The 21,268-nt window shown below is 53.4% G+C and overlaps 2 protein-coding genes across 6 annotated transcripts in view; both read right to left on the bottom strand.

Annotated features, from left to right (window-relative positions):
• AP3B2 (adaptor related protein complex 3 subunit beta 2) overlaps positions 1–12,611 on the bottom strand; it is a 34,305-nt gene extending 21,694 nt beyond the window's left edge. Inside the window, exons 1-4 of one of the 3 annotated variants that reach the window (XM_027068181.2) lie at positions 11,877–12,611; positions 2,695–2,770; positions 2,489–2,563; positions 2,121–2,216 (exon numbers count right to left, since the gene is read on the bottom strand). In XM_027068181.2, coding sequence (XP_026923982.1) covers positions 2,121–2,216; positions 2,489–2,563; positions 2,695–2,770; positions 11,877–11,989 — 360 coding nt within the window. In that variant the 5' untranslated portion in view covers positions 11,990–12,611. Of the gene's footprint in view, positions 1–2,120; positions 2,217–2,488; positions 2,564–2,694; positions 2,771–8,060; positions 8,730–8,896; positions 9,088–11,876 lie in introns of those variants that run through there. The other 2 variants (XM_027068180.2, XM_027068179.2) reach the window with 2 other exon arrangements.
• A 138-nt stretch (positions 12,612–12,749) lies between these two features.
• FSD2 (fibronectin type III and SPRY domain containing 2) overlaps positions 12,750–21,268 on the bottom strand; it is an 83,487-nt gene continuing 74,968 nt past the window's right edge. For all 3 annotated transcript variants that reach the window (XM_027068184.2, XM_027068185.2, XM_027068186.2), the window contains 3 exons: positions 19,778–19,998; positions 13,375–14,394; positions 12,750–12,854 (listed from right to left, as the gene is read on the bottom strand). The gene's annotated coding sequence lies outside the window, so the exon portion shown is untranslated. The remainder of the gene's footprint in view (positions 12,855–13,374; positions 14,395–19,777; positions 19,999–21,268) is intronic.

Here is a 21,268-nt window from a genome sequence, read left to right as displayed (position 1 = left end):
TGGTTGACATCTGACATCTGGCAGTGATATTGGCTTCTGTATCCTTGACATATACAGACCAGAAGGGCACACAGTGCAGACCATCAAGCATACGTTTAATATGCAAAACAAAAGGTGAGGATATTCAGCTGAAATAGTGAGAAGGGATTCAGCCCCCACTCTATTCTAAAGGACTTGAGGGGCGCCTGGGTGGCTCAGTCGGTTAAGCGTCCAATCTCGGTTTCGGCTCAGGTCATGATCTCACGATTTGGTGAGTTCGAGCCCCACATCAGGCTCTGTGCTGACAGGGCAGAGCCTGCTTCGGATTCTGTCTCTCCCTCTTTCTCTGCCCCTCCCCCACTCACGCTGTCTCTGTCTCTCTCAAAAGAAATCTATAAACTTAAAAAAAAAAAAAAAAAGATTTAAAGGACTTAAATCTTCCTGCCCCTTCCCTTAAGTGATTTCAATTTCGACATGCTCCAAAAAGCCTTTCAGTACAACAGACTGACAACAGTCTTTCAAAGTGGGTGTTTTGCAGACACCGGGGCATCTAACACAAGTCAGCTACTTCCGGTGCCAAACGGAAGACTCATCACCTGTTTCAACTCTAGAGGAATAATCCGCTGTACTGAACTCACTGAAAACAGGCAGCCGGGTGTTATGGTGTCTGCGCTGACCTTCGAACCCAACCTCTCCCGCAGGGTGAATCTTGTTGTCTTCCTCTCCACAGAGCTCATTTGTTTCCAGTAAACCCTTCTGTCCTCCCCAAGTTCCAAAGTCATCGTTCTCCACAGAAACCCAGACTTGGTGAACCTCCTAGTGCCAAGGCTGTGACACATGGAGGTGAGGAACCCAGGTCAGTTGTCCCCTGCCCAGAACCCTGTCTGAAGGACGTCGACTTCTGCCCGGTTGTGGACCACGATTCCTTCACACCAACGGGGGCAAGACCCAGGGCTCTCTGCTCTCAGGGACGCAAGTGGTTTATGTTTGAGGCGGCCATTATCACAGGCTCCTCAGAGGAGGAGAGACACGGTCTCTGGGCAGCCACCTCATCTCTCAAGCCCCTTCTGAGCTGGCCTCCACCCTCTGGGGGTCCCACTAATGAGGGAGCCAAAGGCAAGCTGAGAGCAAAGCACGAGCTAGAGCTAGCCATCCCCCTCCCCACCAGGTGGGACACGTGTGACACTCCTCAGACATTCCTGGCTGCCCGAGGACACAGGAAAGGGAAAAACAAATAGCTAACTGATGGCGGTCACGGTCCCGCAGGACGTGGGTCTCCATCAGTCTGCAACTGTCTTAATGATTTATAAGAAAAAAGGGCAGTCTCCAGAATCCTATAGACTCAATTTCCTGGAGCCCTAACATCACCCTCCCCTCCATGGTGATGGGGGAAACAAAGACAAGAAGAAAATGTAGATTAAAATTAAATTAAATTTTTTTGGAGAGAGAAAGAGAGAGAAGCAGGCCTCTGTTTCTACCCAAAGTGGGGCTCGTGTTCACCCGATGCGGGGCTCGAACTCCCGGAACCGTGAGGTCATGCCCTGAACTGAAGTCAGATGCTTGCCGGACTGAGCCACCCAGGAGCCCCCCAAAAATTAAATTTCTTTACAACCTGCAGCCCACTGACAAATACTCGAGGCAGGCAGAGTAGAACATTCCTGCAGGAACTCCCTTTTGTCTTAATGTAAATGCTTTGCTAGAGGGAAAAATAACTTCAGCTCAACAATAGCAAGGCCTCCAGTATCTGAAGAGTCCTCTTTAGCATAGGGAAGTCCGTTTGGAAACCTCCCTCTTTCCTTAACACCCCCCCACCAACTTCTTAGTATGTAACCAGTGTCTCCTCACAGCCCCAGTGCAGCTGCAGCTCTTTCTGCCCACGAGTCCTGTCCCCGTGCGTTCATAAAATCACCTTTTTGCACCAAAGACGTCTCAAGAGTTCTTTCCTGGCCGTTGGCTTGGACCGCCCCCCCCCCCCCAACACTTAACACCACAGCAGCATCGGTCCTCTTGTCTGACTCTGACCCTCCCAAGTCTAGGCGGACAGGAAAGGGCCTCCAAGACCGTCCCCCACGCACAGGCCTCTCCCTGGGGGGCCCCTCCAACGTGGCGCCCGCGAGACCCGGCCCGGGGCGCGAACTGACCTTCAGGCCGCGCTGGAAGGTGGAGATAGACAGCAGGGCCAGATCTTGTTGTTCTTCGGCGTAGCGCACCAGGTACACGTAGACCAGCTTCTTCACCTGGGAGCAGAAGGGCTTCTCAGCAGGACTGCCGCCCCCACCCAATGAGACGTCACCGCCTGGCCAGCTGTGGTCCCGAGTGCGCCCCGGGGTCCTTCACTCGGATCTACGTCTGCTTGGGGGACGCAGAAACAGGGTCTTCTCCTGAGCCGAGGGCATCCCGAGCAAGTCGGGCCCCCGGGGGCCGGATGGTGCCTTTCCTCACCCCAACCGGCTGGCGCTTACTCCCGGTGGGGGTGGGCACGCGAGCCCCCTCACCCCGCGCTGCCTACCTCTATGTTCTTACAGGCCACGTTCTTCACCACAGCCGGAAACAGGTCCGAGGCGTTCTTTCCCCTGGCGATCATCTGGGGGCAGGGGTTGCAGTAGGGGGAGAAGGGAGGAGGCCCACACTTATTAGGAGAAGGTCCACCAGGAGCCAAGAAGGGCTGCTCTTCGACCCCTCCCGCAGACCAGAGAGGCCCCTTCCCCCACTCACAGCCACGATCGTCTTCATGGCCTCCAGCTTGAGGGAATCTTTGTTGGTGTCCAACATCTCCTTCAGGTCATCATGCCTGGGGGTGGGGAAGGCACAGGGGGTCAGCGGAGGGTACGAGGGTGGGGCTGGGGGTATCCACCGGGAGGATACAGGCAGAAAGAAGGGACACGGGCAGGGGACTTGGGGTCAGGAGAAATGCGGGCCAGCCTGTGGTATGGGTTGAACTGGGTCCTCCTCAAAAAAGATATATCAAGGTCCTAACCGCTAGGACTCCAGAATGTGACCCTATTTGGAAATAGGGTCGCTGCAGTTGTAATTCGTTAGGATGACGTCACACTGGGGTAGGGAGGGCCCCTAATCCCGTCTGTCGGGTGTTCTGGTAAGAAGACAGCCATGTGAAGAGACAGAGATGCAGGGAGAATGCCATGTGAAGACGGAGCATTGGAGTGATCCATGAAAGATTGCCAGGAAACTACCAGAAGCTAGGAAGGGGAGAGAAAGGATCCTCCTACAGGTTTCAGAGGGAGCACGGCCCTGCAGGCACCTTGATTTCGGACTTCCGGCCTCCAGATCTGTGAGACCGTAAAGTTTTGTTGTTCTAAACCATGCACTTGGCAGTACTTTGCTACAGCAGGCCCTAGGACACCCATACAGCCAGTGACCGAGAGCCAGAAGACAAGAGGAAGGGTTCGGGGTGGGAAAGGTGTGGACTCCGCCCAGAGAATGGCCAGTTGGGTAGATGGGAAGGATCTGGAGCCAGTGCAAAGGAGGCGGTGTCAGAACAACAGCAGGGTGCCCTTGCCCTTGCCCCACGAGTGTGTTCCCAGGCCCCGACTCCAGGACTGGACTGGACGGGTCCCGGTCACTCCAGAATCTGTTGAGATGGTCTCCCAACAAAAGCCAGACCCGTCACTTAACATTCAACAGTGATTACAGGAAGTGAAGAAACCCTAATGGGAGAAATAAATGAAGATCTGAACAAATGTCCCCCTGCACGTGGCTGAAGGGAATACAGGTAATCCTCAGGCCAATACACAAATTTCATGCAATGTCCATTGAAATTTCAGTGAAGGCACTTGGTCAAACCTCCTCAAATGGCAGCAAAAACCCCAAAGAATAGTTTGGGGAAAGAAGAGAACAAGGCCACAGTGACAGACAACACACCCTCCTGAAATTCAAAATACAAAACAACATGACAGTGACCAAAAGCCCCGTGGTACCAGGTTAAAATATAGAAAGTCAAAGGTCATATGGGACAAGTTCACAAATGGATCTAAATGGATACATTAGGAACAAGAACTCACCAATGGAAGGGAGAACCATTTTTTCCTGTAAATAAACACCGCTGGGACAACTACTATGCAGCAAAGATTTTAACTTGTACATGCATCTCACACCTAAATAAACCCTGCACCGGTTATTTTTTTTAATGTTTATTTATTTTTGAGAGAGAGAATGAGAGAGAGACAGACAGAGCACGAGTGGGGGAGGGGCAGAGAGAGAGGGAGACTCAGAATCCGAAGCAGGCTCCAGGCTCCGAGCTGTCAGCCCACAGCCCGACGCGGGGCTCGAACCCACAAACTGTGAGATCATGACCTGAGCTGAAGTCGGACGCTTAACCGACTGAGCCCCCAAGCACCCTGTTTAGTGACATTATTTTTAAATATATAAGTTATAAAGGGGAAATTTTTACATTCAAGGTCATAAAGTTATCAGTAACCAGATGGCTGGGTTCAATTTTAGTTTAACTTTGGTATATAAAACTAAAAAAAATAAAATAAAATAAAAATGAAAGCAAATAAGGCGACTGTATTTGTTCCCTAGGGCTGCCGTAACAAAGTACCACAGACTGGAAGGCTTAAACGACCTATATTATTTTCACACAATTTTGGAGACTAGAAGTCTGAGGCGGTGTCAGGAGGCATGGTTTCTTCCGAGGCCTCTCTCCTGGCCTCACAGATGACTGTCTTCCTGTATCTTAAAATTTTTTTTAAATGCTTATTCATTTTTGAGAGAGAGACAGAGACAGAGCACCAGCAGGGGAGGGGCAAGGAGAGGGGGGGACACCGAACCTAAAGCAGGTTGCAGGCCCTGAGCTGTCAGCACAGAGCCCGACCGGGGGCTCGAACTCACAGACCATGAGATCATGACGGGAGCTGAAGTCAGACGCTCAACCGACTGAGCCACCCGGGCACCCCTAGCTTCCTGTATCTTCACATGGTCTCCCCTCTGGGTGTCCCCGTGTCCGAATTTCCTCTTCTTACAAGGACACCAGATTGGATTAGGATTGGGGCCCACCCTAATGACTTCATTTTAACATAACCACCGCTTTAAAGACCCCTACTCAAAATAGTCACATTCTGAAGCAGTGGGGGTTAGGACTTCAACATAGGAATTTGAAGGGGACACAATCCGGCCTATAATAGCAACAGAGAGGACATTATTTGGGATGTGGCAAATACAAGCTCAATATTCAAAATTAAGTACTGCTATCGATTTAAGATCTGTTTCTAGCATTCGCTGTCAGGGCTGCTGCAAGCACATCCACCATCTGCTTGTCCCTCCAGGTGGACACAGCCCTGAGCTGTTGCTCCCCATTCAATGAGCGGAGTATAGTCTGCTATTCCTCGGCCAGGTGCCCTTGTGCAATGAACAACCTGCCCAACCATACTCGGAGGTGCAGGGGCTGGTGGTCAAAGAAGTGAACAGAGAACTGTGAATGAGCCCATGGAAAAATGTGTCTATCCGCAGCCCAGAGAGCTGTGGGACAAGGGATACACTCCTGTGTTGCCAAGACAGTTCCAAAATGTGGCGAGCAGCTGTGCGCGTAGTCCTGCACGGTTCTCCCATTTCCCAGATGATACTCGGATAACCCACAACTTTTGGCCCACGCAGGAGAACCCAGTCTAGAAAGGTATCACTGATGGTAGAAATTGAAGAGCAGTGAAACGTTTAGGGGCGCCCGGGCGGCTCCGTCGGTTAAGCGCCCACATTTGGCTCAGGTCACGATCTCACGGTTTGTGGGTTCGAGCCCCACGTCGGGCTCTGGGCTGACAGCTTGCAGCCTGGAGCCCGCTTCGGATTCTGTGTCTCCCTCTCTCTCCGCCCCTCCCCCACTCACACTCTGTCTCTCTCTGTCTCTCAAAAATGAATAAACGTTAAAAAATTTAAAAAAAAGAGAAAGAAAAAGGCAGCGAAACATTTAGAAACAACAGACGGCCAGAAATCGGAAGGAGCAGTGTCAGCAGGGAAGAGCGTGACGAGAGTCACAGAGGCAAACGTGACTGTGTGGCTGACGTGGAGAGACGAGTAAGCGGCAGAGGCTAAGAGGAGGAGAACGCGGAACGGCACACGCCTATTCCTAGGGCTGCATCTTGCAGATGCCCGAGTGCCTGACACACACTCAGAAGGGACGGAAGGGCTGCTAAGAAACGGAGGTCCCAAGGGTTTTAGAAAGCGTCCTGCCCGAACAGATTTTCTGATGGAAAGCAAAGCAGAAAGATGATGCCTTCTGGAACACAGCGGACGTGCTAGCTGTTAGATGAGGGCAGAAGATGTCCAGCCCCGGTCATGCTGATCACTTGGGAGATGCCCGCAAAATCAGAGGATACTTTCCCATGGCGGAGCCGGGGCCCCGTCACTCTGCCCAACACCCACCCAGTGGCCAGTTCCTAAGGGGCGGAGCTCAGGACAGGGCGGGGTGGGCGGGGAGAGCTGTCTATGGAAAGAGGCACAGACCGGTCAGCCGGGCCTGGGCGGCACTGGGGCTGCAGGAAGAATGAAAGCCGGGCACCACCACCCCCGGGCTACGACACACACCACTGCCAGGTGCCCCTACGCACACACCTCACAGTCAACTCACACCCGGGGACACCGACGCACCCCAACATCCCCACCAAATGCCAGCACTATCCACACACTCCCGTATCTCCCCCGCAGACACCCCCACACCCCCACAGGGACACCTGCACCCCCACAGACACACCCACACACCCCCCGGACACGCCTGCACCTCCCAGGACCTCCCTGCACCACCCACAAAAAAGCCCCGGCAGACACACGCCCACAACCTCCAGAGAAACACACACAGACACATACACCATATATTCAGACACTGTCCACATAAACCCACACAGCCATCAACACACACCTCAACTACACATCCCTACAGACACCCGCAAACACACACACATCGCCAACAAGTCCTCTCCACAGCCCCCCACGCCTTCATCTAGACATGTACACCCTGCACGAGCACCCCCCCAACACACACCACGTACACATACACCCTCTGGACAGAGCTGTCACTCGGTCTCATTCCCCAGTGTCTAGGGGACTCCTATTTGCGATTCTGGAGGATGAGTGTAGGCTGCTAGGATCCAATGCATATGCAGCCTCGTGGATCCTCCGACCTCCTTCTGAGGGATCAGCCTGGGGTCAGCCTGGGGTGACCTCACGGGGAGCGGCGGGAGTCTGCCCGGTCCTTTTTGACTCCGGGTGTTCTCTAAAGCAGACTTGCTCACACCTGGGCGTCCTCACCGCTCCCAGAAATGCCACAGGCCTGTGTCAAACGCACACACCCCGGGGCCTGCCCGGGGGCGCCCACGCTACCCCCACCCTCCCAGCCTAGCGCATACACCCCAGGGCCCCGGGCAGAGGGGGACCAGGGGTGGAGGGACTGTGGGTACGCAGCACGCACAGCCCAGGCCGGATTGTCAAATGCCCGTTAACGGAGCAGCTCCCTCCTGGGGTGTGACCGCCCCGGGTCCCGTGTCTCCACCAGCTTGTGTGCCCAAGAGGAAGAGGAAGTGGGAGATACAGGGCAATGCTCTAAAGCCCCGAAACCTTAGCCTCCCGCGGTCAGATCCCCTTACACCGCAATCGCTCCCACCTGACCCCCCAGCCTGGCCTGAGGGACTCTGGGGGGGCGGGGAGGGTGGCCAGAGCCAGTCAGGGGGGAGAACATGGCATGGAGGCCAGACAGGTCCACCTCCCCCGATACCACGTCCCTCTCCTCACCACACGAGTCGGGTCCCAGCCCACTCGACGGGGGAGGCTGGCCAAGCCCTGTGCCAGTCTCCAAACCCCACTCAGAGCCCACTGGAGCCAGGACCTCGGGCAAAGTCAAGGTGGCCCTGGACCCTCAAACATTTCATTATCCTCCTCCCCAGAGAGCCCGCAGCTCCCTTAAGTTAAGTTCGCCCCCCTCGTACCCTCAGCCCCCACCCGGTGCCCCTGCCACCCCCTCCAGCCTGGACCCCAACGCCGGCCCGGTCCTCCTCCGGAGCAGGTGGGACCCGAAGGACTCAGCCTGGCCTCTGGCCTTCCGGGCGTCGGGGTGAGGGTCGCTGGGAGTTCCTCTGTACCTTAGCGGCTGGCTCTGGCTCTGGCTCTGGCTCTCGCTCCGGCCAGGCTCCGGGCAAGACCCTTCCAGAGGCGCTTCTGGGGCCGTGTCTTCCTCCGGGGCCTGCAGCCACCGAAGCTCCTCAGGCTGCAAGGCCTGGTACCAGGGTGGGGGGCCGCCTTCGGGGCCCAGCACAGGGCTGGCAGCCTCCCGGTCAGCTCCGCAGGCCCCCCGGCCCCCCGGCCTCACCACGGCCCCCGGGAGCTGCAGGAATCGCTGCATCGGGCACCAGGTCCTGCTCCGAGATGAGACCCAGCTGACCAGGGAGCTGGGGACGCCTGTCCCTGTTACCAGACGGCCCGCCTCCCAGACTCAGTAACTGGACACTGGCAGGCAGGGAGGCTCCGGTTTCCCGTTCACTGCTCAGAGACGAGGACTTGAGAGGGGGAGGAAGGCAGCGACTGGGGACTAAGCCACCCCAATCTCCCACCAGGGGGCGGGGGGGCCGTGGTCAGGGGAGCTGATCCAGACAGGGGTGAGGGACCCACTCCTCACCTCCAGTCTCCGGCCACATCTGGACCTCTGCCTCCCCAGAACCGCTCTTCCTCAGAAATCCTGCACGCCTGCTCCCCACTCGGACCGAAGCCAGAGCCAGGTCCCGGACTCCTGCCTTCCTATCAGCTTGGTCTTCCCTCTGCTTCCCCCCTCCCTGGCCCAGGCCCCCCAGGTCCATCCCTGCAGCTGCCCTCTCACTCACACCCTTGGCCTTCCGTCCGTACCGCCCCTCCCCTGCCAGGAGCAGGTGGCTTCAGACCCCCTTGATGCGCCTCAAATCCCCACCCACGGCCTGGCTCGTACCTTACGACTTGCTTCTCACAGAAAATGAGAGGCCTTAGATAACATCCCCCGCAGCTCCAGGCATCTGTGTCTCCTCTCCTCCTGCCCCCCTCCGCCCGGGCAGAGTGATCCTCCTCCAAGCCAGGCGGTGCTCCCATCACCCAGCGGCCCAGGCCCCCGTAGCTCCCTTCAGCCTCACCCTCTCCCTCTCCGGGTTGCTGGCTCCTTCCCACCAGCAGTTGGACTTGTTCCAGCCCCTCCCACCCTCACAGTGAAGACAGATAACAACACAAATAAAATACACAAACCTTCTTCAACTAATTCTCTCCCCCAGCAACTCTTTCTCTCTCTCCCCTGTACACACTTCTTGAAAGCAAATTTCCCATCTTCCGGGTTTTATTTATTCACCTCCTATTTGCTTCTCTACTCACTCCAATCTGGCTTTCGATGCTGATTAGAACTCAGGGCTGGGGCGCCTGGGAGGCGTCCGACTCCTGATTTTGGCTCAGGTCACAATCTCATCCTCGTTCGTGGGATCGAGCCCGCATTGGGCTGACAGCACAGAGCCCGCTTGGGATTCTCTCTCTCCCCCTCTCTCTGCCCCTCCCCCACTCACTCTCTTTCTCAAAGTAAATAAATAAACTTAAAAAAAAGAAAAGAGGTGGCGCCTGGGTGGCTCAGGCGGCTGAGCGACCAGCTTCAGCTCAGGTTGTGATCTCGTGGTCGGTAAGTTCGAGCCCCGCGTCGGGCTCTGTGCTGACAGCTCGGAGCCTGGAGCCTGCTTCGGATTCTGTGTCTCTCTCTTCCTCTGCCCCTCCCCCACTCACGCTCTGTCTCTCTTGTGCTCTCTCTCTCTCAAAAAAATAATAAGCATTAGAAAGAAAAAAATTTAAAAAAAAATAAAAAGAATTTAAGGCTGAGGGGCCGCCATGATGTCTGCAAGTTACATGGTTCAGCCAAAAATCAGTATGGCTTGATGTTAGAAAAAGCAAATACAGCAGAGCGTCAACATCAGTTGGATCTAGGTGGAGGGCGTACGTATTCCTCACATTACACACTCAACTTTTCTGTATGTTTTAAGCTGTTCATGATAGAATGTTGGGGAAAAATAATCTAGCTCCTCCTCTTCTGATTTTGTCAGACTTGTCCCCCCAGGACAGGAGGTGGGACCTGGAGCAAGGAGGGGTTGACCTTCTCTTTATCAAATCAGTGGTCGTCTTCCCTTGTTTGAGTGGACATTGCTGATTGCTTCCTCCTTCTTGAAACATTTTGTTTCCCTCCAGCCTTTGGTTTACTTTTTCTCAGTAACCTTGAAACACTTCCCCCTGCATTCTGGTCATCCCTAAGGTGTCTTTAGGGTTCATACCCATGTGCCGTCTGAACTCATTTTTTAAATTAATTAATTAATTATTAATCTTTACTTTTGAGAGAAAGAGAGAGAGAGTGCACAGAAGAGGGGCAGAAAGAGAGAGGGAGACACAGAATCCAAAGCAGGCTCCAGGCTCTGAGCTGTCAGCACAGAGCCGACGCGGGGTTTGAACCCACCAACAGCTAGATCATGACCTGAGCTGAAGTCTGACACTTAGCCCACTGAGCCACCCAGGCACCCCTGAACTCATTTTATATACTCTCCCTGGGTTATCTTAACTTCCTTCTGTGGCTTTGATTAACATACATGTGTTAATAATCTCTCCTGGAATCCAAATCCTAAAATCCAGCTACCTCCTAGGCTTGAATATCCCTCAGGGTTTACAATCCCAGCCTGTCAAAAGTTGGCCTCACCATTATTTTCCCGAATTTGCTTGTAACATCTTTATTTCCAATCACACTGTACAGCAACCACCATCTATCCAGTTACAAGAAATAGTAACCTATTATTCTTATCTTCTCCCCCCAGTTAATCATCGGTCTGTGACTTCTATCCCCTCAAGAGCCCTCAGATCCTCTGCCCCCACCATAGTCTAGCCCACCATCATGTCTCCTTCCCCCAACACTCAACCCCCCCTCCCCAGGCCTTGTCTCCTGCTTAAACCAGCACACCTCCAATCTCCTCTCCACAATCCAGCCTAGAATCCTTCTAAAATGCAAATCTGATATCCCCTGCTTAGAACTCCTCGCCACTTTGGCACCTTCCCACCCTCATTTCTGGTCACTCGGAGGCCTGGTGCAGCGATTTGATTCTGGCCATCCGTACTAGCACCTACAAAACCTAAAAGCTTTTCCTCTGCCTGGAACATTCCTCACTCCCCCCTCTCCCTGTTCCCCAGGGCCAGAGACCAGCTCTTCGCACCCCTCCGGCTGTCCACCCCCCAACACAGATTCTCCCTCTGGGGCAACCCTCCAGAGCAACTAGAGGGTGGGGACCGGTTCAGGTTCACGCCTGTATTCACAGTGACTGGGATGAGAATGGACACAGCAGTCCCTGAAAAATGCTTGTTTCAGGATTTACAAATAAACGAATGAACCAACGAATGAGCCAAAGGTGGAGGGGAAGAGTGGGAAGCCCAGGTGGGGATGAAGTACAGGGGCAAAGTGGGAAGCAGGGGTGCGGCCTGGGGGTGCTAGCGTGGGGCCAGAATGAGGGACGTGGACTTGCACGAGGGGCCGGGCCGTGGAGGTTCTGGGTGCACACCCCGGGCCGGCCTTCCCGGAGAGGCCCCAAGCTGGACCTCACGGCCTCTGCCCCCTCCCGCGCGGTCCTCAGGAGCCCGCTCGCCCCGCGCGAAAAAGGCGGGGAACCGGTGATGCAAACCCACACCCAGCGGGCACGCCTGGGGCGGGAGGGTGCGCCCATCCCCCGCCAGCCTCCAGCCCCTCCCCGGGTCCCGGGTGGGCCCTCGGGCGGCGCGCGGCGCGGGAGGACAGGGCAGCGAGGGTCGGGCCGCGGCGGGAGGGGGCGGGGCGGGGGCCCGGCGGCGGCGGCGGGAGGGGGCAGGGCGGGCTTCCGGGCCGCGCGGCCGGGCCGCTGTCCATGGTGCCGGCGCGCCGCGCGCTCCCTCACCGCTTGTAGTCGGAGGAGAAGATGCCGCCGCTCGCGGGGTCGTGGCCGTACTCGGGCTCCCCGGGGCCGGCGGAGCCGCCCTTGTCTTCGCCGTAGGCGGGGGCGGCCGACATGGGGCTGCCGGAGAGAGCGCTTCGCGGGGGCGGAGGCCGCGCGGCCGGGGTGCTGCTGGGACCGAGGAGGCGAGCGCAGGCCCGGCTCCGCGGAGGCCGCAATCTGCGCGGGCGGAGGCAGCGCGCGGATTTATCAATCAGGGCCGCGCGGGGAGGCTCTTAAAGGCACCTACGCCTGCGGAGCGGAGGGCGTGTCCGCGGAGGGGGCGGGGCGGTGCCGCAGGGTCTGGCCCCGCCCGAATCCCTCGGAAATCCCCGCCTTCCTTCCCCCTCCGGGTAAGGGAGGTTCCTGTGCCTTAGAGGGACTGTTCCGGGGGTGGGTGGAGGCCGCTGGACTGAGGATGGGACAGCCTTCCGGGAGACGCACAACGCCTTCCCTCACCACCCCCACCCCCGACCACAGGGTCTCGGTGGAAGGGCCTCCAGGGACTCCGCTCATTCCCGACACGGTCACCGATGCTCACCCACGCAGTGGAAGGAAAGCAGGGGACTGAAGAGAAGGCTGTGCCACAGGGCTGGGGGTCCTAGAGCAGGAAGGAGGCACTGCACTGGGAGACCCGCTTCGGAGACCAAAGACGCTCCCTCTCCCAGCTCCATCTTGCCTACAAAATCTGGGCCCCTCTGATGGTGTCTTGCTTTCTCATCAGGAAGCCAGAAGGCTAGCTGGAGGTGACAATTTAAGTCTGGTCCAGGAGAGGAGCCTACAGCAGGCTTCGGGTAGAGAAATAGACACCGAATAGAAGGGGCAGTGAACCCCGAATCCAGCTTTGCAATATAGTTTAATGACCACTTCTGAAGCCGCCATGCCCACTCAGGATGGCCTGAGGTCACACCTATCCACAGTCAAATTCAGGTCCACTGACACCTAGGAAGGAAGGGATAGGGATGGGTTAGGGTCTGGTGTGACAGCCAGGACTCCTGGATCATGTGAGGCTTCCAACTCAGATCCGAAGGCCCGAAGCACAACCCCCCCCCCCCCCCCCACTTTCCCTGAGGAAAGGCTGCCTGGATCTAGAGAGAAAGTAGTGGCCAGGCTGGAGAAAGGGATGGGATCTAGTTGGGCCTGAGTTTGGCACATCAGGTTGGATGGCTGGGTCTCTCGACTGGGCTTGGAGAAGAAGGTGAATAGGGCTTGACCTGGAAAGTGGAAGAGTTTATAGGGCTGAGTGTTGGATCTCAGCATCTCCAGAATCAGAATTTGTGGGCACAGAAAGAGGGCTCTATAGGTAGGTTCCACTGGGCGAATGGGCATGGAGGTTAACAAGGACCAGGGCAGTGCCTAGGTTTGGAAGTTGGTAGGCTGAAGGAAATAGATGTGCCTAGGATCTGTGAGCTGGGGCCTTCCTGGATGGTCCCAAGAGACTTTCAGAGAGGTAGAACCTCACCAAGTTGGCAGGCTAGTTTGCTTCTGGGTGCTTTGGGTCTGCCAGAGTAAAGTGGATCTTGAGTTTGACGAGCATGGCCTGGGTGGGGAGAGACAGTACCAGTTCTGCAGGAGCACACTGGTTAGCTCTGGAGGCGGGCTGGGATCTCGCGTGGGTAGCTGGGCCAGACTCACCCAGCTAATAGGACTGCCATCTATCTGTAGGGGATCTGGATGGGCCCCGGAGTCGGAGCAGACCCAGTGTAAAGTGCAGCAGTTGCTGCGCATGGGGTGATGGGGGGGTGGGTCTGAGTCCATTGCCTCGCCCACGGTCAAGGCCACCACGTCTACGCAGCACACGCCACAGCAGAGAGCGGGGGTGTAGCAGCAGGCACTGCCCGTTTAGATACAATGGCTTTGCAGGAACACAGAGACGTGTGAAGCCTGTGGCTGATTATATTCCTGCCTGCAGGGATCACCCGATGGGTGCAAGTCAGAGCCAGTTAGGTCCTGTGACCCCAGTGCCCTGATCCTGCACCCAAATCTCCCAGGACCCCGGGGCCCTGAGCCCCATTCCCTGGGTGCCCAAGCGTCCATCTTCAGAGACTCACCCCTCCAGCTAGGGGCCTGCAGTTTTCATTCTCTTGTGCCCTGCCCACTGGTAGAACAGGGCTTGGATGGGCGGCCTCTCTAGCAGACTAGGGTCAATGTTTCAGGCAGAGATGCTCACCTTCGAGGCGGATGATCTCCCCATGGCCACAGCACACGCCCACATGGGCCCCGCACCAGTGTCCAGCAGCGGACAACAGCCTGCACAGGAAGAGGTCTTGCGGCTCAGGCTCGCTGCCCTCTAACTCCACGGCCTCCCAGTGCTACCCCAGGAAAGCCTCAGAGAGGAAGGACTGGATGGTAGTGACCGCCCCAGTCAGGGCCTGAGAGGAAACGGGGACCAGACCTGTTTGCGCGGGGGGGGGGGGGGGGGGGGGGTGCCAGTTCCTTCTGCCGGTCATCAGTGGAGACCTGTCTTCTCCAGACATCCCACCTGGGGGAAAACAAGACACACTGAGGACTTATGCTCCAGGGGCTAGGCTTCACGAACCCACACCTGCCTACATGTGCTGAAGAACTCCAGAGGCCTGGACATCGCCAATGGACAAATCCTGCCCTGAGCCACCACTAAGAACTCAGTTCCCAGTGACTGGGACCTACTCCTCATCCAATGTTTTCTTCTCCTCTTAAATTCCAGCCTTTCCATTCCGCCCCTTTCCTCAAACATCTCCCACCTTGCCATTCCCTGGAGGCAACACCAAGAACTGCATGTACTTGAGTTGAGCAGAAGCCCTGAAGAAACAGAAACCTGGGTGACATCTGGACCCAAGAGAGGCCTCTCCTCCCAAGCCTGAGTGGACCGAGTCCCCTCCAATAACAAATATCTATGGAGCAACTGTTCATTTGATGCTTACTACAATTCTACAAGATGGGTACAGGATCCCTGTTTTCAGGATAAGGAAACTGAGGTCCATGGAGGTTCCACATCGCTGGAGTGCACACAGCTTAATGTAGGTGTGCATGACGGTATGTGTCTGATCACCTTTACCTTCCTTTCTAGAAGGAAGTAAGAAACCCATTTAGTTCAGATTTGTCCTATCTACTGGGAAGAGAGTGCCCTGGGGACTTGGAAGGATGGCCCCCTGGACTGTGCCTGAGATGTGGCCTCAGAGAGTGCCTGGAAAGGGGGCGAAAATAGGGCCTGGTGAGTGCCCAGCGGTCCCAGCTGCAGAAGCCCTGGGAGAAAGAAGTAGACCCCTCCCCACCCGGTCCCCAGCTCCCCCTTTGCTCCCCCACCCCCCACATCTGGGTATTTTCGTTGGAAGGGAGGGACTTGACTCCAACAGATTTGACTTGGAGAGGAAGGACTCATATGCAAATGAGGAGCCGGGCTGCCCCAGGCTGCTTTATGGAGTGCCAACTACAATGTGGCCATGGCTCCCCATCCCCCAACACTTCCTTTCCTTCTGATCCCAGTCTGTAGTCTCCTCTACTTACTCCTGGGTGAGTCTCATCTTCCCAGACTGGGAGCTGTGAAAGAGTCAGGTGACCAACTCATCCCAGTTTGCCTGGAACATTCCAGGTTTGTTTTTTGTTTTTATTTTTTTTTTCAACGTTTATTTTTTTTGGGACAGAGAGAGACAGAGCATGAACGGGGGAGGGGCAGAGAGAGAGGGAGACACAGAATGGGAAACAGGCTCCAGGCTCTGAGCCATCAGCCCAGAGCCTGACGCGGGGCTCGCACTCACGGACCGCGAGATCGTGACCTGGCTGAAGTCGGACGCTTAACCGACTGCGCCACCCAGGCACCCCTATTTTTTAATTTTTATAATTTTTTTTCAACATTTATTTATTTTTGGGACAGAGAGAGACAGAGCATGAACGGGGGGAGGGGCAGAAAGAGAGGGAGACACAGAATCGGAAACAGGCTCCAGGCTCTGAGCCATCAGCCCAGAGCCTGACGCAGGGCTCGAACTCGCGGACCGCGAGATCGTGACCTGGCTGAAGTCGGACGCTTAACCAACTGCGCCACCCAGGCGCCCCAAACGTTTATTCATTTTTGAGAGAGATAGATAGAGTGTGAGTGGGGGAGGGGGAGAGAGAGAGGGAGACACAGAATCTGAAGCAGGCTCCAGGCTCTGAGCTGTCAGCACAGAGCCTGATGCAGGGCTCGAACCCACGAATGGTGAGATCATAACCTGAGCCGAAGTCGGACGCCTAACCGACTGAGCCATCCAGGCGCCCCCATTCCAGGTTTTAAAACACATCCCGAACCCAGGAAAACCTGGATGACTCGTCACCCTAGGTTCAGGTCTCTCCCTTTCCATCTGCCTTGACTTCAGGAGACCACAGTCATGTGCACAGTCCTGTGGCCTTAGGTCATGCTCTCCTGCAATCCTCCTAACAGGGAGGGCACCGTGGTTCCTGTTTCCCTCTCCGGCTTTGTCATTAGGCCAAGGAGCCGTCACAGCTGGATCCTGGCCCCTATTGGGACAGCAGACATCCCACCTGGGGAGAAAACAAGACACGCTGAGGACTTCTGCTCCAGTTACCTGGGATGTGAAGCTCATCTAGGGAGAAAAAACCCCAAACCCAGCTATCACCACCTGGCCGCTCAGGAGGGAGGAGGGAGGGGCCGGGCCACTGCCCCTCCCACAGATCCCCCTAGGCTGTGCCCTGTTTGTGCCCACAGCTCTGTGCTGCAGTCCTGGGACTGGGAGGCGGAGTCCCGACTGAGCCACTTCTCTATGTGGGACATCACGTGTGCCACTTCCTCCCTGTGGGCCTCAACTTCCTCATCTGTGAACTGGGGATAGTAAGCCCAGAAGGCTGGCCTCACAGGACCATTGTGAGGCACAGAGAGCTCTTTGTGAGCCGGACGAGGAGAGCCGGGCAGTATTGGCTTCTCTTTGGTCCTCCCGTGAGGGTGCAGAGTTTGGCGTGAGGGGTAGAGAGGTGGAGAGAATGCATTTTTCTCGGCTCAGAGAACAATGGGCCCTCAGAGGCTGTTGCCTCCCTGTGACCCCTGCCCCAGAGCTCTCAGGGGATCACCCGGCTGGAAAGGCCTTGGCGAGCAGGGCCCCACCTCTGACTCTCCCTCTAAAAAGTTCCCCGTGGTGGCGGTGGTGGGAAGGATGGGGACACTTTGGCCACCATCAGCCAGGCCCTGGAATTTGAGTCAGGGTCTGGATGAGGAGATGCCCCTTCAGATAGTGGATCTGGGTCTACATGTGGTGCTCCATCAATAGTAATAGTAATAGTAATAGTAATAGTAATAGTAATAGTAATAGTAATAATAAATATCTATTGTTAAAAACCTGTGCTAAAGCCCCATTTAGCCCTAACAACGGTCATAAAATAGATAATGTTGTTTTCGTTCCCATTTTACAGATGGGGGGGACCAAGCCTCGCAAAGACTGCCAAGGTTACAAGCTAGTAAGTGGAGAAACCGGGATTCAACCACAGATGATCTGGTCTAGTGCCCTTTACCTTAACCACTGCACAGTACTACCTCTCTCGAGCTGCAGCGCACGAGTGTTCCCCCTGCCCCAGGATGTACCGACCCCATGTGTGCTTCCTGAGCTGGAGAAGCGGCCGCCCTTCCCTTCGACTTTCATAGAGCCACGCCACCATTCTCTGTAGGAGAAGGAAGGAGCAAGGCCCCTGGAGCTGTGAGCAAGAGCCCAGGGCACAAAACAGCTCAGTCTCTTGGCACCTTCCCAACAACGCTGCCTGCCCCGTGGGGGCTTTGCTGGGGGCCCGAGCTTTTCCTCCTTTCAGCCCCACTGAGGCTTCGGGGAGACAGAATGAGGATGCTAGGCTTGCAATTGGACATGGGCCTACCAGGCAGTCTCTCCGAGGCCCCTTCACGACCTCAACCCAACGGGGTCCTGTCACTGAGCACAGACACTGTGGGGCCATCGTGGTGGCCCTAGGCTCTGTGGCTGTAGTCGGAACTCCTGGCCCCTCCCATCCCCCTTCAGTCTAGCCCTGGACGGAGTTCCTCTGTGGGAAGCAAGGTTTTGGGGTCACTGCCCTCAGCTGGCCATCTCAGTCAGAACAAGGGTCGGGGCTCCCTATTGGGGCCGAGCAGGCCCTTCCCTGGAGCCCCCAGCACACTCTGCTCCAGGCCACCCTTCCCTCGCAAAGGCTTTGGTCACCCCCTCCCTCTTGGCACAGAGTAATCCCACCTGGATCCCAGCCCCCAGCCCAAGCAGCTTACCCTGCAGGCGCACCCCACACCTCGCTAGGCGCTCTCCTCTGCGGCCAGAGCAGAGTGGACAAGCTGTCCGTCCCTCCGGCAGAGAAGGGAGCCAAGCAGGAAGCCCTGGCACCCCATTCTGCGCACTGAGGCCTTGGCCAGTCTGATGGCAGCTCGCCCCCTTGGCAACGCAGGGGCCAGGTGGCAGCCAATGACTGTGAGGCTGGGGTCTGGGGTGGGTTATTGGTGCCCTCATTCACCTTCTCTCTCTTCTTCCCAGTGTTCTGCCCCTCCCCCCACATCTGACCTGTACTTATCCCCTCACTGGCCTCTAGGGTCCCCAAGTGCCCCATCCCCACCCTACTGCGGTCTGAGAAACTCTCTATATATTCCCTTTAAATTTATTGAGACTTGCTTTATCCACTAACATATGGTCTATTTTGGTGGATATACTACGTGCATTTAAAAAATATTTATGTTGCACATTTAGGTACAGTATTCTAGATATATCAGTTAGGTCAACATGGCTGATTAATGCTGTTCAGATCATCCATATCTTTACTGATTTTTTGTGTAGTTTTTCTACCAGTTGCTAAGAGAGGAACATTAAAACTTCCAACTATGATTGTGAGATGGTCTACTTCTCCCTTTAGCTCTGCTGAGTTTTGCTCTGTTTGCTCTGTAGATTTTGAAACTCTGTTGGATACATAAACATTTTATGATTGTGATGTCTTTCCGATGACTTGACTTTGCATCGTTATGAATGTCCTTCCTTATCTCTGCTAATACGTTTTGTGTTGAAGTCTATTTCATCTGATATGCTATTTGCAGGTTCTGTATTTTACCATCCTATTACTTTCAATTTATGTCTTTATATTTAAAGTGCATCTCTTAGACGGAATATAGGTGAGTCTTGTTTTAATTCATTTTGGCAATCTCTGCCTTTAAGCTGTTTAGTCCATAGATATTTAATAAATAATTGATATGGTTGGACTTAGGTCTACCATTTTTTAATTCTCCTTTTGATTTTTGTTCCTTTGTTTTCCCTTTCCTGTCTTCTTTTAACATCTTCAAGTATTTTTTAAGAATTCTATTTTATCTATTAATAGCTCTACCTTTGTCTTATATTTCAGTAGTGTCTCTAGGTATTGCTATGTATCTACTTAACTTTTCACAAACTACCTGAGAGAGAATATCAAACAACTTCATATAAAATTTGTAAAACATATGTTTACAAAAAGATTTGTAAACATATGTGTCCAATACCACTATCCCCTACTTTATTTGTTATGCTGTATTTGTTATATATGTTATAGTTTACATACTTTATACTTACATATTTTATACTTACATACTTTATACTTACATACCTTATAAGCCAGAAGGTAATGTTATAATTTTTGCTTTAAAGTGTCCTATCTTCGGGTGTCTCGGGTGGCCTAGTCGGTTAAGCATCCCACTTTTGATATTGGCTCAGGTCATGATCTCACACTTCGTGAGATTGAGCCCTGCACAGGGCTCTGGTTGACAGCACAGCACATGCACATGCGTGTAGTCTCTCAAAATAAATCCATAAACATTAAAAAAAAAAGTGTCCTATCTTTTAGAGAAAGAAGACAAAATAGTCTTCTATATTTACTCAGACATATACCAAATTGAAGTATATTTAACATACAATGTTATATTAGTTTCAGGCGTACAACATGATGATCCGACGATTCTGTGCCTTTCTCGGGGCTCGTCAAGGTGAGTATACTCTTAATCGCATTTATCTATTTCACCCATCCTTCCATCCACCTCTTCTCTGGTAGCCACTGGAACTGTTCTGGTTTTTGTTTGTCCTCTTTATTCATTCATGACGGTCTGAGGTTTTCTCTGATATCATTTTCATTCATCCTATTGGATACAGAATTCCGTATTAATGGGTTTTTCTTTCAGAACTTTGAAGATTCCCCCACTATCGCCTGACCTTCATAGTTTCAGGTGAGAAGTCCATGAGAACGGAAAACATTGTTCTCCAACATGTCATGTGGTTGTCATCTTAGGCCACTTTCAATATTTTCTCTTTATCTCTCTTTTCAGCAGTTTGATTGTGACATGCCTAAGAGTGGTTTTATTCATATTTACCTATCTTATGCTTCCCTGAGATTTTGAATCTGAAATTTTTTGTCTACAAGATATAGGGAAACAAATTATATATGCATACATACATATATATGTAGCCATTAATTCATCACATTTTTTCTACCCTGATTTCTTTCTCCTCTCTTCCCGGAGCTCCAATTAATGCCATCACCTAAATATTGATAGGTCATTTTTTTTCAATATTTTTTTCTCAGTCTGTTCTCAATATTTTCTTTCATTGACCCTTTCTTTGGACATCATTAATTTGCTGTTAAACTCACTCACTGAATTTTTAATTTTATTTTCAGTTCTTGAATTTCTGTTTTTTAAATATTTTTTTCTGTATTAAGATTTCTCATTCATGTATTCATTAACACTCTTTTCCTTAAACTCTTTTGTAGATATTTATAATAGCTGCTTCAAAGACACCTCTCCCCCACAAACATTTGGGTGGTCTTAGTATTTACTGCTACTGTCTGACCTTTCTATTAACACTGAATTACATTTGCAGGGGGGGAGCAGTCTAGGATTTAAAAAAAATTCTATACTGGACATTGGGGATGATACATTATACAGATTCTGGATTCTTTTATCTTCTGAAGAACATTGATTTTTGTATTAGTAGACAGTCAAATTAGTAACTTGAACTTGGGGCAACTGGGTGGCTCAGTCGGTTAAGTGTCTGACTTCGGTTCAGGTCACGATCATGGTTTGTGAGTTCAAGCCCTGCATTGGGCTCTGTGCTGACAACTTGGAGCCTGCTTCAGATTCTGTATCTCCCTCTTTCTCTGCTCCTCTCCTGCTCACTTCTGTCTCTCTCAAAAATAAACACTTAAAAAGAAAAGCATTAAAATTAAAAAAAATAGCTTGAACTTGACCTTGTATTTGTATAGTTTTGGTTCAACCTTCGTCATGGTGAGTTTAAGTTTCCCCATTATTATTAAAGTGAATTTCTTAGTCCTGCCACTTGGTCTTCCAGAACATGGCCCTTTTGGGATTTCAGTGGACAGTCCAAGCTCTTCTGAGTTTATGAAAATCAAAC

This window comes from Acinonyx jubatus, chromosome B3, assembly GCF_027475565.1.
Source record: "Acinonyx jubatus isolate Ajub_Pintada_27869175 chromosome B3, VMU_Ajub_asm_v1.0, whole genome shotgun sequence".
Lineage (NCBI taxonomy): Eukaryota > Metazoa > Chordata > Mammalia > Carnivora > Felidae > Acinonyx > Acinonyx jubatus.
This window is presented reverse-complemented; position numbering and strand designations above follow the sequence as displayed.